The 19,504-nt window shown below is 36.6% G+C and overlaps 1 protein-coding gene across 2 annotated transcripts in view; it reads right to left on the bottom strand.

The window, feature by feature from the left end:
* LOC127855264 (uncharacterized) overlaps positions 1–18,882 on the bottom strand; it is a 30,620-nt gene extending 11,738 nt beyond the window's left edge. For both annotated transcript variants that reach the window (XM_052390711.1, XM_052390712.1), the window contains exon 1: positions 18,337–18,882. In XM_052390711.1, the coding sequence (XP_052246671.1) occupies positions 18,337–18,677 (341 nt within the window). In that variant the 5' untranslated portion in view covers positions 18,678–18,882. The remainder of the gene's footprint in view (positions 1–18,336) is intronic.
* Between the last annotated feature and the right edge of the window lie 622 nt (positions 18,883–19,504).

Raw genomic sequence — 19,504 nt, 5'->3', positions numbered from 1 at the left:
CAGTTATAAACTCGCGCTGTTCGGACAGGTGAATTTTTGTCCGGACAGGCAAACTTTTCCAGCAGCCTGTCCTGTTGACAGGCACCTTTTGGGACTTTTCAGGAAGCCTGAAAAGCTTGGGGATGCTGTGGTTATCTCCACCATCCGTCTGTCTGTCTGTCCATCCTGGCCAATATCTCCTCCTACACTATAAGCACTAGAACCTTGAAACTTACACACATGGTAGCCATGAGCATATGTGCGACTCTGCACTATTTGGAATTTTGATCTGACCCCTGGGTCAAAAGTTATGGGGGTTTGAGCGGGCGGGTCAGAGATTTTCACTCATTTTGTATGTTATTTTACATTAGCTTATTAATTTCTGCACCAATTTACTTCAAATTGATACTGAAATTCTCTTATGACAATACGGTCAATCTCAACTATGCATGGCCCCATTACCAACTCTGATACGCCCCGCCCAAATAGGCCACACCCACACAAAATTGCCTTTTAATATAATTTCTTCATTTCTACACCGATTCACTTCTAATTGATATTGAACTATTCTTATGACAATACGGTCAATCACAACTATGCATAGCCCCATAACCAACCCTGGGGTGCCCCACCCACATAGGTCACACCCACCCAAAATTGCCTTGTACTCCTACTTAACTTCTTCATTTCTACACCGATTCACTTCCAATTGATACTGAACTTCTCTTATGACAATACGGTCAATCTCAACTATGCATGGCCCCATTACCAACCCTGGGGCGCCCCTGGGTCAAACATGCAGCGTGGGGATACGCCTCGGCCTCTGCCGCGCCATTTCTAGTTATAACTAAAGCAATGTCTATTTTTTATTTAAAAAAATGACATTTTAAAATATGTGTCGATTGTAAAATAAACAGTATTGCTACTAGAGGACTGACAATTTACATCAATATTTATCGTCATGTAATTTTGCCCACGTGCATGTCCCTTTAACCAAACAATCATATCTTTTTCAATTGTGATAAGCGTAACTATAAAGGATTGATGATAGATGGATACGTCTACAGTAACATATTAATCGTCAGGGAAACTCGTGCAACTCTGTATGTTTGTTCTTAATTTTTTGGCACTTTTGGGACAAATTCAGGATTGCAGAGGTATTCATGTATTAAGAAAACATATCTAGTTGTTTACATTGTTTTCACTTTTGATATTGTAAACCTTGACAACACTATGCATAATAATGCAAGAAAAGATCATTAATGTTCTTCCACCCCACAAAACAGGCATGACTTCCAGATTTTTTTTAATTAGCCAGCAATGAAAATCATATAAATTATTGTTTAATAAACAGGCTGGGACTGTTTTTTTGCAAGCACCTGTCTAAAATGCTTTAAAATTCAATCAGTGAATGCATTTAATTATAGCAGTACTGTAATATATCTGTACAATGCCTAATGTTCCTACATAGTTTTATCATAATTGAAAGTCTGCTTACAAGATTGTTATTATGTGTATTAAATGTTCAAAACCTGACTACTACATATACACCATTATAATTTCATGTTAAAAGCTTCTGTGACCTTTGAACTATTGACCTCAAAATGGATTGGCCTCTTAATCTTCTTCGATGTAAACATAAAACATTTTGCATGGCTGTAGGTCAAAGCATTCCCTAGATATTGTCTAGAAACAATTGGTCTACGGTCAAACAGACAAATGGACCAAAGGACAGATGCAAAGCGAAATAACCCCAAATCTTAAAAGAGGTCCTCTATTAAGTCTCAGTGTGAACAATCTAGCCTGTGATGAGTGGCTTATGACATGCAACCTGGTCTACTATCTCACAATATGTTTTGTTGTTATTTAACCTATTGTGATTATTTTGCTTTTGTTGTTGTCACATGATCTGTTCGTGGACAAGAAAAGATGCCATTGTAAAACATTTTTAAGGAGAACCCAAGATATTGGTTTACTGTTTATTATTTATGTGTGATACAACTGTATTGACATTTCATAAGCAAGCCTAGAGTCAATGATATTTTAAAAATTGGGAAATAAGAATAGAATAATATTTTGCAATTTACTTTATACTACACACAATGAGAAAAGTGTTCTGCGGTCAGACACATATCCCCCCCTCCCCCCCAACAGGGCTTTTAACTAGTGATCCCAATTTCAATAGGGTTCATCTACTGTCCAAGGCCAATGAGCATCTGAAGTATCAAGCAAATCAGTCAATTCATTGATGAGTTATTGATCAGAAACAATTTTCACACTTATTGTTACAGTGACCTTAACATTTGACCTAGTGACCCCAATTTTGACAGGGGTCATCTACTGTCCAAGGCCAATGCGCAAGGGTAGTATGAAGCAAATTGATCGATTTGTTGATGAATTATTGATCAAAAACGCTTTTCCCACTTATTAAGCCAGTGACCATGTCCTTTGACCTAGTGACCCCAATTTCGAGAGGGGTCATCTACAGTCCAAGGATATTTCACATGACAAGTATCAAGCCAATCGGTGAATAAGCTAAAGTTATTGTTTAAAAAACTATTTCACACTTACTGCGTAACTTATTTCAATTGGGTTCATCTACTGTCCAAGCCCAATGTTCATGAAAAGTATCAAATAGGATAGTGACCTTGACCATTGACCTAGTAACCTCAATTTAGATCGGGGTCATCTACTGTCCAAGGCCAATGCACATATGAAGTATCAAGCTAATCAGCCAATTCGTTGTTAAGTTATTGAGCGGATACCACTTAATGTGATAGTGACCTTCACCTTTGAAGAAGTGGCCTCAATTTCAATAGAGGTCATTTACTGTTCAAGACCAATGCAAATGTGAAGAATCAATCCAATAGGTCAATTTGTTGACGAATTATTGATCGGAAACGATTTTCACACTTAGTGTGATAGTGACTTTGACCTTTGACCTAGTGATTACAATTTCAATAGGGGTCATATACTGTCCAAGGCCAATGCAGAAGTGAAGTACATGTATCAAGCCAATCTGTTAATTTGTGTACGAGTTATTGATCGGAAACAATTTTCATACTACATGTAAGTGTGATAGTCACCTTGACCTTAAAGCCTTGACCAAAACCTTTAAGGTCACCTTGACCTTAGCTCTTAAAACCTTGAATCGACTGATTTGACTCTACCAAATGTTCTTGTTCGTTATTTGTCCTTTTAATAATAGTATTTTATTTGTTTTTATTGCACATGTGATTAACAAAATAATCCAAATAAAACTGGTATTACTATAACATATAATTCTAAGTTCTTTCTGTATTCATGGTCTAAAATCAACTGTTCCAAAATACTGAAAATTGCTAAAAAATCTGATGTCAGTACTGTCTGTATTATTTCAAAAATATGGAAGGGAAAGACCGCCAATATTATTCATCACCAGAAATGTTGCACGTGTTGAATATTCAGCTCATTTGTTAAACAGAGAAAAATTTAGTTAACATTCTAGTTAAACATTTGTTAAAACGCTGAATTACAACTTTTTAATATCTGTTTTGTACAATTGTTAAGTGTAAAATGTTGTATGTTCCGATTCTACAAATGCACAGTACGCAGGTGTAGAATTGCACTTAGTTATTGAAGTACATTTACCGTTTGCTTAACTCAGGGGTCTCACGAGTGGGCGAAATGGGCGATTCCTTCGCCAAATTAATCTTCACTTCGCACATTAATTTCATGACGGCAAAGTGACTTCTCCTCCTTTTAATGATTTACTTTGTGCCAGACATTGACCGATTAAAATCAATTTGATGTGGAGAATTGGACACAGGAGGATTCTCAGCCATTAGTGCCCCATGTACAGGTCATGCTAAGTTGAACATTCAAAAGAACAGTCTAGAGCTATTACACTTCTTGAAATTGTTAATAGATGATGCCTTGATTAATTGCCTTCCGCTGGCTACCAATAACTATGATTTAGCCATGTTAAATAGCCCATTAAAACAATACTAAGGAATGATCAAATGGGAAGATGTAACCTAGCACTGGCAATAAATATGGGGCTCATTTACAGGTCAGATTCGGAATCTCTGCTGTAAAATGAGATTTTAAATGAATTTTTAATTTAAAACAAATATTTGTAAAAAAATATGAATTTGATTTAATGTTGAATTGCTTAAAATTAACAAGGAAGTAAAAAGATTCTGAACATTACTGGTTTGTTACAATTGAAATTTCTTTGATACACCTGTTAAGGAAAAAAAGTAATTAAAAGTACAATTGTAATCAACAATCAATGAGAAATAAGGAAAATGTTGGTTTTATACACTTAAAATGTCTTATTGTATAAAACAAGTGAAGATTTGATTGAAAGCTGAACAGAAGCCACTAAGTTGCTGCAAAATATACGTAAAACTAAGATCTATGACCAAAATGTACCATTTCTACCAAATATGTTACCAATTCTCCCTATTTTGGCTTTAGGGAGAAGTGACTGACTTCTCCATAAATTTTGAGCCTAGCTAGACCCCTGAAACTTCAACAGGTTTAAATGTTTAAATACACACATGTAACTTCATAAACTACAGATCTGAAAATGAAGATATCGCATATATAAAGTCTTCATAAATATAATTCATATTGTAAATCATAATAATGAATAAAAGATAATATATCTATCTGAAAGTAGTCGATGAAAAACTACATTAGCATCTTGAATATTTTTAAAGTTGTACGATCCATATTAGTAATCTGCTACAAGTCAGCATATAACATGTTTACACTATACCATTGTACAGAACACAAGTCGACGAATCACAATTCAACATTTTACAACGCATTGTTCATACAACGATGCAACTGGTGTTAGGGTACAAATTGTCGTTAGTAGTAGCCTCCCTTCTATTATTGTGGACGATTCTAGATTAAGGTAAGGATTTATTAAAATATATCATTATCATCATTGTTATATTCATGGATGCAGATGGGTGTTACACGCATTGGATTACTCAATAAGTGGTTCTCAACCACCTGCGTGCTGTTTACAATTTACTTTGTAACACAATGTAAATAAACAATGCATCTGCAATTTATTTTTATTTTTTCATTACCGTTTTCGGTTTAAACATCTAATTTGACATGGAGGTCTGACCCCATTATCTATTGAACACAGACCAGACTCAGCATGGTTACGTGTAACTAATTTGTGGTGGATTTACATTCCCATTTAATGGGAATGCCCAATATATTTTCAGCATCTAGCCTAGTTCAAATGTGTTCTCTTACCAAAGACGTACAATATAGACTTGGCTTTCCTCTTGCAGGAGACAGGAGAGTACAAGGAATCACAGGACAGCGATTTTGTGTTGAACATGACTTCAAAGAGGAATCCTGTATTGATCCCCTTTTCAATGTTTATTTTAAGAAATAAGACGTTTGGCGGCTGTGTGATATTTTGTTATAATTATAATGATTTGTTATGGTTAGATTATAGTAAATAATTTGAGGTAGATTGTGAAACAAGTTCATTCCTGGAATCCATCACCACGTGGGTCTTATTTCATTTTTGAGAACATGCCAGTGCTTTCCTGCATAGTGGTGAGCGTTAAACTCAGGTAGCCACTGAAACCGTTTTTGCACGTCTTTGGTAGGATGCGGCAAGGGATTGAACCCACAACCTCATGCACTCGTGGCGAACGCTCAACCACTGAGCTGTCGAGGCAGTTTTAAACTGTGGTTGCTTTGTTAAAACAATTGTTATCAATATGACAGATACTAGGTAATTACCTCAAAATTACCTTAATATTGTTTCAGATCGAAGCTATCCCCTACAAATCAATGCTCCAGAATGGATCCTGGATGTGTAGAAACTTTTAGAAATAGACTGAATAGGGTTATTGGTTTGCTGAAATCCTGTACATATCAATCTTTGCATGATCTAAGACATGAACTTGAATGCATAGCCTCTGCAGCTGCACGTTTACCATCAAATAGTACTGCAGCCAGTGTTGACTATGATTTATTGACAAGATTTGTGGGTTTTGTTGTACAATCATTAGATTATCTTGAAAATACAGCAATTAGTGAGGGAGAAGCTGATAACAGGCTATGCACAGTGCAGACCACATGTGGACACGGGCTTGTGGGAAGGCCTGCATATGTACAGTGCAGACCACATGTGGACACGGGCTTGTGGGCAGGCCTGCATATGTACAGTGCAGACCACATGTGGACACGGGCTTGTGGGAAGGCCTGCATATGTACAGTGCAGACCACATGTGGACACGGGCTTGTGGGAAGGCCTGCATATGTACAGTGCAGACCACATGTGGACACGGGCTTGTGGGAAGGCCTGCATATGTACAGTGCAGACCACATGTGGACACGGGCTTGTGGGAAGGTCTGCATATGTACAGTGCAGACCACATGTGGACACGGGCTTGTGGGAAGGCCTGCATATGTACAGTGCAGACCACATGTGGACATGGGCTTGTGGGAAGGCCTGCATATGTACAGTGCAGACCACATGTGGACACGGGCTTGTGGGAAGGCCTGCATATATACAGTGCAGACCACATGTGGACACGGGCTTGTGGGAAGGCCTGCATATGTACAGTGCAGACCACATGTGGACACGGGTTTGTGGGAAGGCCTGCATATGTACAGTGCAGACCACATGTGGACACGGGCTTGTGGGAAGGCCTGCATATGTACAGTGCAGACCACATGTAGACACGGGCTTGTGGGCAGGCCTGCATATGTACAGTGCAGACCACATGTAGACACGGGCTTGTGGGAAGGCCTGCATATGCACAGTGCAGACCACATGTGGACACGGGTTTGTGGGAAGGCCTGCATATGTACAGTGCAGACCACATGTGGACACGGGCTTGTGGGAAGGCCTGCATATGTACAGTGCAGACCACATGTAGACCCGGGCTTGTGGGCAGGCCTGCATATGTACAGTGCAGACCACATGTAGACACGGGCTTGTGGGAAGGCCTGCATATGCACAGTGCAGACCACATGTGGACACGGGCTTGTGGGAAGGCCTGCATATGTACAGTGCAGACCACATGTGGACACGGGCTTGTGGGAAGGCCTGCATATGTACAGTGCAGACCACATGTGGACACGGGCTTGTGGGAAGGCCTGCATATGTACAGTGCAGACCACATGTGGACACGGGCTTGTGGGAAGGTCTGCATATGTACAGTGCAGACCACATGTGGACACGGGCTTGTGGGAAGGCCTGCATATGTACAGTGCAGACCACATGTGGACACGGGCTTGTGGGAAGGTCTGCATATGTTATTTCATATGAACAGTTTAACTGTTTAGCAGAGCAGGGTTTCACAGCAGTCCAGATTGGGGAGACAACTGGGACCAGCACTGTTTAATTAAGCTTGGAACTTTATGTACATTTCCTTAATAATTTTTCTTCAACTAATTTACTTGCGCCTGCTATTAAATAAACATGTTTTACTCAGTGTTGACTTAGTGTTTCTTAAAAAATATTATAATGTAAGAAGACTTCATTTATCATTTAATAAATACTTGAGGCTCGCTCTGTATAAAAGGAGTTTTAATGCATGTACATAGTGTTGTCCCAGATTAGGCTGTGAAGTCAAAACAGGCTTATCAGGTGCGATACTTTCTGCCTTAACTAACTCTTCGCTCATATAAAAATACGATAACAGCGGAAATTAAGTGTCTCCCTGATTAGTGTGGACTGAACAGCCAATCTGGTAAAACAATTTACACAGATGCATTAAGCCCTATTTCCCCAGATCAAGGCTCAATTTATTAGAGTATAGACGTCTAAATGCTATTTAACTTTTAATTCATGATACAGTTACATGTAATAATTAATGATTTGTCCATTTTAAATGATGCATATTTATTGTACTGGGTTGAACGAAACTTATCTTAATAATATGTTCACTCAACATTCTTTCAATTATGTTTTGCTGTGTTATAGAATTATGTAATAATAAATAAAATTTTAACAACTAGATTCTTTTTTCTTCATGTAATTCCTTTATATATTTTTAACCAGAACAACAACAAAATCCATAACACAATGAACGCACTACAAAATACTTCATATTCATGGAACAAAACTATGGTAAAATTCAAAATCAAGGTTCACAATTTAAAAAAAAATTCATATTAAATTATTTCCAAGTTCCATCAATTGTTTCTCTATGAATAAACAACACTAGTTTCATCTTTATGTAAGACTATTACAATTAATGGTTGTTAATAGACTGATAAACAATGGAAAAGGTTACATAATCTACAGATTAAAGAGCATTGTGATTTGATTTCATTGTTCATGAAATAAGAACCAATATCGTAATTATGATGTGCAGCTCGCACTCAACATTGACTTCTGCAGATGATACCTAAAACAGTCAACAATCCCTGTTCATGTTATTGACTCTTGATGAAAAATCTGGAAAATGCATAGCACAATGTTTATGCAGTTATTTGCAGGACATTGTTTTCATCAATTATTCTGGTTCTGAGTGACCTATGATCAAATACTTTGTATCCTTTATTGTAATGACAAAATGATTGAATCGCCATATTTCATCACGTTTTCAATAAAAAAAATACCTTACACACTTTAAACTAATTTTTTTTTGTCAAGGCATCTCATGTCTCTTGAACTCAAAGTTAACGAGTATTTTTACACTGATATTTGAGCGCTTTGTTTATAAGCAGTTCGCATATTAAAATTTAATAGATTGTATAAAATTAGTATGTATTAGCACAAGTATTACGTAATGACGACAGTACTATGAGGGAACACATTTGGTCACGCCTCCACATTTTGTGACTGACACAAATTAATTCAAGCATAATTATTTCAAATAATAAGGTCATCTACTGACAGTACAAAACCAATAGCCAGGGTTAAATATATCCCATAAAACCATGCTGCACAATTCATCAAATATATACTTATATTAAATGCATAGTCAGCTATCATTTATTTCAGCTATGACAAGTTTTTATTTCATAATGATTTAATGTCAGTTTAAACAACATACACTATGTACCAATTTCTACGAGTTATTTCCTCCTACACTATTTAAGCACTAGAACCTTGAAACTTACACACATGGTAGCTATGAGCATATGTGCGATGGTGACGGTGACGGAATTTTGATCTGACCCTTGGGTCAAAAGTTATGGGCGTTGTGGTGGGGCCGTCAGATAATTTCCTGCGACCGCTATTCGAAAACGGCTCATAACTACTATGGCCCTTCAAATATTGCTTTCATATTTGGTATGCATACGTATCCTAGGACATTTTTTTATGAGCATACAATTATTTTACCCCTGTGACCTTGACCTCAACTTGAGGTCAGTTTTCAGATTTCGAAATCTGTGACCGCGATTCAAACAAGAGGGCCATGATGGCCCTGAATCGCTCACCTGACTCATTAAGATCAGATGAAAACTATGACCTCTATTGTCTACACAATGTTTTTCTATGATTTGACCTAGTGACCTAGTTCCTGACTCTAGATGACCCAAATACAATCCCAATCCAGATTTCATCAAGATAAACATTCTGACCACAGTTCATAATGTAGCGTAATTACGTATTGTTCGTTGATATCACACAGTAACAAACAAAGTTCATTTCTGATTTCTTTGCGTTTTATTTCTGCTTATTAACACAACACAACGTTTCCAAAATGTTTGTCAAATACAAGATACATGCGAAGCCCGCAATGGGCCCATCCCGCGAAAGCCAGCAATAATGTGACTTGTATGTTCGGCCGTTTAAGTAAGACTGTCTATCATACAACGCAGATGCCAATTTATACAATAGTGGACAAATAAATTGGGTGACGGCTGTCTGGATGATTGACTTTAACATGAGTTGAATTACCTGATACGGGATGGCTTTATGTGTGACTTACACATCTTGTGCATATGTATGCCAATAATTAAGCGAGACCACGTTTGTTTAACTGCATATATGAAAGTTCACCTGTCATTTAACATGAAAATATACACAAATTAACAGTGCGCATGTGCTTACCATAGACATAACTAATTAGTGAACCCAGCCATGGGCAATAACTTGGTGCATTTTTTTCGTCTAATTTGACGACGACATATGATGCCCATTTATGCATTTCTTCATGAAGACAGATATTATGTATTCAGTTACACCGAACAAGGAATATACATGAAATACACCAATTATGCGACATGAAATACATCAATTATGCGACAATAAATATTGGATGAAAACTGTGACCTCTATTGTCAACACAAGGTTTTTCTATTTATTTGACCTAGATTTTTACCCCAGATGACCCAAATACAATCCCACCCAGATTTCATCAAGAATTCTGACCAAATTTCATAAAGGTTGGATGAAAACTGTGAACTCTATTGTCTACAGAAGGTTGTTCTATTATTTGACCTAGTGACCTTGTTTTTGACCCCAGATGACCCAAATACAATCCCAAACCGGATTTCATCAAGATAAACATTTTGACCAAATTTCATCAAGATTGGATGCAAACTGTGACCTCTACTGTCTACACAAACAAATTGTTGACGGACGGACGCACGGACAAACGCAGGCACGCACAACGTACGCCGGACATCACACCATCACATAAGCTCACCGTGTCACTTCATGACAGGTGACCTAAAAATATGTGTCGGAGATAAACATGAACAGTTGTGGTTAAAATCCCATAGAAACAAGGGCTGTTTGTAAAACATGCATGCCCCCCTATATGGGCTATAAGTTGTAGTAGCAGCCATTGTGTGAATACGTTTTTTGTCACTGTGAATGGTGGTGGTGGTGGTGGTGGTGGTGGTGGTGGTGGTGGTGGTGGTGGTGGTAGTGAAGTAGTAGTAGTAGTAGTAGTAGTAGTAGTAGTGGTAGTAGTAGTAGTAGTAGTAGTAGTAGTAGTAGTAGTAGTAATAGTAGTTGTAGTAGTAGTAGTAGTAGTAGTAGTAGTAGTAGTAGTAGTAGCAGAAGTAGTAGAAGTAGTAGTAGTAGTGGTAGTAGTGAAAGTAGTAGTAGTAGTAGTAGCAGTAGTAGTAGTAGTAGTAGTAGTTGTAGTAGTAGTAGTAGTAGTAGTAGTAGTAGTAGTGGTAGTAGTAGTAGTAGTAGTAGTAGTAGTGGTATAAGTAGTAGTAGTAGTGGCAGTAGTAGTAGAAGTAGTAATAGTAGACGTGGTGGTGGTGGTGGTGGTGGTGGTGGTGGTGGTGGTATTAGTAGTACTAGTAGTAGTTGTACTAGTAGTAGTAGTAGAAGTAGTAGTAGTAGTAGTAGTAGTAGTAGTAGTAGTAGTAGTAGTAGTAGTAGTAGTAGTAGTAGTAGTAGTAGTAGTAGTAGTGGTAGTAGTAGTAGAAGTAGTAGTAGTAGTAGTAGTAGAAGTAGTAGTAGTAGTAGTAGTAGTAGTAGTAGTAGTAGTAGTAGTAGTAGTAGTAGTAGTAGTAGCAGTAGCAGTAGCAGTAGCAGAAGCAGTAGCAGCATTACAAGACCAATACTTAAGAATGATCAAATGGGAAAAGGTAACCTAGCACTGGCAGTAAATATGGGGCTCATTTACAGGTCAGATTTGGAATCTCTGCTGTAAAATGAGATTTTGAATGAATTAAAGGGAGGCAAATCTGTAATAAAAAGAACATGCATAAACCGTAGTTGTTTCCCTTGTTTGAACCATGCTTAATCCTTACAAGTTTGGAAAGAATTTGATGAAAATTTGGACTTCATTGCATAAACACCATTTTCTCAATTCAAGGAGAGGTAATTCTGTACTTCATGGACCAATAATGCTCATTTTTTGTAGGGTTCGTGTCCTCATTGATATAAAGACACTGTGCAAATTTGGAAAGGATCGGACAAAAAACGTGGAAGATTTTCGAAAGTTTTCACAAAATAGGCAAAAAAGAATAAACATGCAAAGTTCAACGAGCTCCTGCGGCCATGTTTTTTGACGAATCAAATTTCTTTGAACAACTTTGTCAGGGGAGCCTTCAAAGGTCATCCCTGTGAAATTTTTTGAAAATCTAAAGAGCGGTTTCTGACAAGAAGATTTTTTAAGGTTTTTACCATACATGGTCATGGCAGCCATATTGGTTATGTGATCAAATTTTTTTTTTAAATTCTTTTGTCCCATGACCTAGGGATGCTCCACATGAAATTTAGTTGAAATTGGCTCAATGGTTTAGTAGAAGAAGATGTTTACAAATTGTTTACAGACAGACGGACGGACGGACACCGGACGCTGAGTGATCACAATAGCTCACCTCGAGCTATCGCTCAGGTGAGCTAAAAAGGCTTATAACTAATGTGTCCCTTCAGATATTGCTTTCATAGTTGAAGTGCATGTGTATCTGAACAACACCTTTAAATGCGCATTCATTTGTTTACCCATGTGACCTTGACCTTGAACTTGAGGTCAGCATTCAGGTTTCCAAATCTGCGACCGCGATTCGAAAAGGGCTCATACCGACTGTGTCCCTTCAGATATTGCTTTCATATTTGGTACGCATGTGTATCCTGACAACACCTTTCCATGGGCATGACATTTTTTAACTTGGGGTCCGAGTTCAGGTTTCAAAATCTGCGACCGCGGTTCAAAAAAAGCTCATAACATTTGTGTCACTTTAGATATTGCTTTTATATTTGGTACACAGGTGTATATAGACAAGACCTTTCTATGCGCATAAAATTGTTGACCCTGTGACTTTGACCTTAAATGTAGGGTCCGCGTTTAGATTTTGAAATCTATTATGTGGTTATCTGTGCCGTCTGTCCATCCGTCCTGGCCACTATCTCCTCCTACACTATTAGCACTAGAACCTTGAAACTAACACACATGGTAGCTATGAGCATATATGCAACATTGCACAGTTTTGAATTTTGATCTGACCCCTGGGCCAAAAGTGAAGGGTTTTGGGGTGGAGCCGGGTCAGAGATGTAACTTCACTCATTGTAGGTTATTTTACATTAACTTCTTCATTTCTTGACCAATTAACTTCAAATTGATACTGAACATCTTTTATGACAATACAGTCAATCTAAACTATGAATGGCCCCATTATCAACCCTGGGGTGCCCCTGGGTCAAACATGTGGGGTGGGGATACGCGTCGGCCTCTGTCACGCCATTTCTAGTTGTTTTTAATTTAAAAGTCTCATATCCACCTCATGAAAAGTTTGTCATGAAGTGTACGTATATTAAATCCCATAGTATTGTTAGTAGATACACATTTTACTATGTGATATCACATCATGTCTGTCTTCATGTGGCTTATAATGAATGTATTTCTACATCATCAAAACATTTTATATTTGATATAGACCCATTTTTCTTTAACACATTCAAATAACACTGTTAGATCCCATGCAGTCATGTGAAAATTGGTCTGGTTTGTTGGCGTCATGTAAGATGAAAAACTTGGTTAATAAGATGTCAAATACTGTAAACGTATAAAAATTTGTTGGTATGAAATTTCGTGATTTAATAAAAAACAACTAATTTGTTGACACATAATTTTGTGGATTTGAAATATAAAAACAACTAATTTGTTGATACGTAATTTCGTGGATTTCAAATTTTCGGGGAAGACTGACCGTCCTAATAATTAAACTTTTATTAAAACAACCAGAGTAAAAACGAAGCATAATCTGCTAATATGTGTTGACCGAAGGACTTGAGGTTAATGTGCACTGAAGCATGAAAGTGTCGCTGACAATTGTCCATAAGAGCGATAAAGCAGCGCACTTGTGGGTCCCCACTCACTAATTGCCATCAATGTTGATTTGACAATATTTGCAATTCTCAGTGCAATCGGTCCCCTAGCAGCAACAATTGAGTAATACGGTCCCCAAAATACACATGTGAAAACCATTATGTCTCTTTTAACTTTATTTGGTATTAATTGACATATGTGATAAATCTGCAAACTATTAATTAGAGGACGCCATGTAATAGAGAACAATCGCTTATGTACAGTTTAAATAAGGTGCTTGATTTAACAAGTATTATTACCCAATCACTTATCAAGAAAACAACATATTGTATTAACTAGTATATCTCTATCAAACAATGTCTCTTTCAAAATGATTGAAAACGGGAACAGTTCAAACAAATATCTCGAATAAACGACAACAAAAGCAAATGTCCGAAATGACAATCGGAAAAGACCGATTTCGGATTAAAAATGTATAAATAATTGTTGGTACTTTAATTCGTGGTTCATCGAACCAATGAAATCCATGAAAATTTGTACCACAGGAAATTTAATGGTTTTATAGTAAATTAATGGTATTACAGTAAATCACCTGCACTACACTCTTTATAACAACCCATAGGGACCTTAAACCAATCACCTGCACTACTCTTTATAACAATCAAAATGGCCCTTAAACCAATCACATGCACTACTTCCATAGGGCCCTTGAACCAATCACCTGCACTAATCTTTATAACAATCAATAGGGCCCTTAAACAAATCACCTGCACTACTCTTTATAACAATTCATATGGCCCTTAAACCAATCACATACACTACTTCCATATAGCCCTTAAACCAATTACCTGCACTAATCTTTATAACAATCCATAGGGCCCTTAAACCAATTACCTGCACTATTCTTTATAACAATTCATAGGGTCCTTAAACCAATTACTTGCACTATTCTTTATAACAATCCATAGGGTCCTTAAACCAATTACCTGCACTATTCTTTATAACAATCCATAGGGTCCTTAACCCTTTCCTTGACAGGTACGCGTTTCTACGACCCTATCGATTCCCTGTCAAATACGCTTATCTACGCCTGTATCGATTCCCTGTTATCTACGCATTTCTACTACCCTATCAATAACCTGATATATACGCGTTTTTACGCGTCACGATTTAAATTGCTATTTAAATGCTTTAATGACGTTTTAAGTGTAACAGAAATGCATATACACCTGCGTTCATCATTTTTCTAAACTGTCGAGTAAACATCCGGTAATGTTGCTATTTAAAGTTATGATGCAATTGGCGACCAATCAAGACGAGGGTTTTACCATTTGACATGCGTAAATCACGTTCCGGGATGTGCGCGCTTCAGGCATTTCGTAATGTCCTAAAATAACTGCTATTCTCTAACCATATTTAATTTGGACATTTTCCGAAAATGTATTAATAACTCGTTAAAAATGTCGCAAAAATAAACAAGTCCCATAGGTATATAATATCATTTGGGTGTAAATCTATTTCATTCTTATTATTGTTTGATTCCAGTATATCGTAAATGTTTGTTTCCGAGATCATGTACGAGAATTACATCGATATGTTAAATGGCATGTACACTAAAATGTTTTTACAAACGACACGTGCTTATCTAAAGTTTGTGTTTCGTAATACACAGGATATTGGATTATCGGTGCTTGATTGGGCAATAAAACAAAGACGCAGTCGGCGGTCTTCAATATGCCTTTGAACTGACCAATAATAATTAATAGCGCACATGCTAATCTAACATTTAGGGATAAGAAACACGGGTTCTAGACACTTTGAATAAACATGTTTACCGGACACAGCAGTAGTCTTCAGATGACATTGGCGCGCGTGCCATGTTACCTCGGCGTTTTGTAATTTGGTACACAAATACACGGGTTTGTTGGCGACTTCTGGGTTATAAAGTTATATGTCGGCGATCAGATAAACTGGAGTATTTGATAATAAACTTGGAATTTTGCAAATAAATACAGGAACTGAAGACTTATTGAAGACGCCGACATTGCCGGATTTCGATCGGTAATAAAATGCAAAATGCAAATTAATTATATGAATATTCATGGCACATTATGCAACATCCAATTAAATTGTTACCAGTATCTATAAATGTTTATAAATCATTTGGTGAATTAATGTAATAGAAATACCAAGTATTTTACGAATTTTATAAGAAATAATACAATTTATTTTGAAAATGCATGAAGTTGTTTGAGAAACTCTGTGTTTTTCTATAGTTATTTATAAGAATTTACATGAATTTTGAGGCTTGCAGAATGAATTTATAAAATAAAAAAATCTTCAAGAAAGAAGAATTGTTTGGAAAGTAAGAAAAAAAAATAATATTCCAAAATATAATTATTTGTGTTTGATTCAACACACCAACTTCGCAAAGTTTCTATATGAGCTGGAAAGAGATTTGCATTTAAATGCAGTAAAACACACAACGGTCAACTTTGCATGACTATAACTGACCAATAAATTAAGGTATAAACATACAGTTTACACCACAGGAAAGGAAATTTTATTAGCTTAAACTTTCATATTGTGTATTTTTCAATAATATTTCAATTTTTATGAGAATATCAGGTTTAAAAGCAATGAGGGTCATAAAACAGCGTTTTTCCAATAATGCCTGTAAAGATGGGGTACTGATATTGATAAGATGGCTATCAGCCACCGGTCAGCACGCAGCTATGTCTTGTGGTAACTGGAGAGGCTTATATTGGCTAAATGGCTGTCAAGGAAAGGGTTAAACCAATTACCTGCACTATTCTTTATAACAATCCATAGGGTCCTTAAACCAATTACCTGCACTATTCTTTATAACAATTCATAGGGCCCTTAAACCAATTACCTGCACTATTCTTTATAAAAATTCATAGGACCCTTAAACCAATTACCTGCACTATTTTTTATAACAATTCATAGGGCCCTTAAACCAATTACCTGCACTATTCAACAATCCATAGGATCCTTAAACAAATCACCTGCACTATTCAACAATCCATAGGATCCGTAAACAAATCACCTGCACTATCCTTTTTAGCAATACATAGGGTCCTTAAACCAATTATCTGCACTATTCAACAATCTATAGGATCCTTAAACAAATCACCTGCACTATCCTTTATAACAATCCATAGGGTCCTTAAACCAATTACCTGCACTATTCAACAATCCATAGGATCCTTAAACAAATCACCTGAACTATTCTTTATAACAATCCATAGGGTCCTTGAACCAATTACCTGCACTATTCAACAATCCATAGGATCCTTAAACAAAACACCTGCACTATTCTTTATAACGATCCATAGGGCCCTTAAATCAGAAAGTCAGATTTTCTACGTAATCTAGGTAATCATAATTAGTTTCTTGACAGCTTTAATTTCTTATTGCAGCTGAACAGAGATTTATTGAATATGTGAAAAATAAACTCTAGAAAAGATTGCTAGTTCACCTAAATGTAGTCTTTTTTCAAAAGGCTTTTGACCAATTGCCTATGCAGTGTGACAGGTTTTACAGCGATTATTGAGCTCACTGTTTGTGTTGAATGCACTTTGTTTTACAAGTTAAAACAAGATATGTGTTTGTCAGAAACACTATGTCCCCTTTTGCGCTGCTTTGAAGCTATATATTTGACCTTTGACCTTGAAGGATGACCTTGACCTTTCTCTAATCAAAATGTGCAGCTCCATGAGAAACACATGCATGCCAAATATCAAGTCGCTATCTTCAATATTCAAAATTTATTGCAAATGTTAAAATTTGACCAAACAAACACACAAACAAGCAAACAAACCAACAGACAGGGCAAAAACAATATGTCCCCCACTAAAGTGGTGGGGGACATAAAAATACAATCAAAAGTCAAACATGAGATCTACTTTGGACAAAGAAACCAATGGTTTATACAAATCTATTATATAATTACTCTAAGCTAAAAGACCTCCCTTACCTGAGCATTAGATATTAAAATTCAGTTATGTAGTGTTTGAGTTGAAACCCACTTTCAAATCTCTTGTTTTTCTGATGCATGGTTATTAAGGACACAGGCTAATGCCATAACAGAAAATATTCAACTCAAATGAATAAGAACTCCTAAACAATCTTCATTTTTGAAGAGTGTAACACATGCTTCACAAGTATATGTGGAGAGAGCGAGAGAGAGAGAGAGAGACACACACAGAGAGAGAGAGAGAGAGGGGGGGGGGGGGTCATTTTTACCCCAGAGGTAAGAAAGTCAATATTGTTTGCATAGATCAATATCCATGTGAAGCGTAATGAAACAACACCCGCATGTGGTCCAGAAGTGTCAGAGCATCATTGTAACAAATGATCTCAAGCAGCAATTTGCAAAATTTCTAATTAATGCTATAAATAATTTCTAAGAATTAAAATGAAAGTGTAGTCTTAAAATAACATACATGTAGTTTATCATACTTTTCACAACAATTTCAGGACGAAAATGTGTTTGTTAAAATACCATAAATCAAAGTTGACAAATTTACAATTCTTAATTCTCATTTAAATTGTGACTTAGGTTATTGATATTTAATAACTGATTAGTGGCAAATTGTTTCAGAAATACCTGTGATCATTGAAGGCACACTTTGTGCAGCACAGCTGACTGTGGTCATCACATAACATTTCAATTTTGTCATCCTTGTGCGCTTCACACTTCAATAGAAATTCCTCCACCTCTTTTGAAAATGGCCATTCTTTCATGTCATTCCTTCCATATGCTGAATGTTTTCTAAACCACTTATCATGCAACTGAATACATTTCCCACAATAAAGTTTCAAACATGTTTTGCAGTAAAAATCTGCATGTGCTTGCTCTTTGCATGACGAACAAATACAATCCTTAACCTCATCAGAGCCTTTGGCATGAGAAAACGTAGACAAGTCTGCCATTTTGATAATTGACATTTTAAGCAAACAAAACGTTCAGGAAAATTCTTAATTTCACAGTATCTCTGTCAATACGATTAACTAGTTCAGAAAAGACATAATTTAAATCTTTTATTAAAAAGTCAAGCAATCACAAAATATGTACTGAGCAAAAACCCAGTTAAACCTAAAATGGTTAAGCCATCAAGTATTTTGAACTAAACAGAAACCAAATAAACTGTCAAATGACAATCAATTGTAAGCAGTAAACAGTGTTACTATGTAAACTGTAATGGGACCATTGGGTCACGTGGGTATTGAATATATTACATTTCCATTGGTGGCAAAGAAGATACCGATTTGGAAATTAGATCATGTTTAACAGATAGATAGGCCAGACTAAATGCAGTGAGTTTGAATGCATATTGTTAAATGGACAGACATTAAACAATGTATCAGGTATGTAGTTAGTGAAGGCCAACATCACAAATATTGTTCAATATTTTCTAACATGAACATGTTCTCTGATTACATCACAAATATTGTTCAATATTTTCTAACATTAACAGGTTCTCTAGTTTTTGTGTGCAAACTAATATTATGATACCAGATCATGTGACCTTGCCCTTAAACTTTATATGTTTATTACTTTCTACCTGTCGCGTAATCGTTCATAGTTCATGGATGACACATAGTTACTAGCAATGTTCATTACTCTTAAATTACCGGTGTGTAGCTTATCATTCGATATCTCGTCACGCGCATATTGCCAAGATGACGAGATTTGCATTAACAACCATTTTCTCGTGTCACGCATGGGACAAGTCGGTCCCTCTCTATTATATCGGTTTCTCTGCATAATATAG

Source organism: Dreissena polymorpha, chromosome 13 (assembly GCF_020536995.1).
Source record: "Dreissena polymorpha isolate Duluth1 chromosome 13, UMN_Dpol_1.0, whole genome shotgun sequence".
Lineage (NCBI taxonomy): Eukaryota > Metazoa > Mollusca > Bivalvia > Myida > Dreissenidae > Dreissena > Dreissena polymorpha.
The sequence above is the reverse complement of the archived record's forward strand: the minus strand, read 5'-3'. Positions and strand labels throughout refer to the sequence as shown.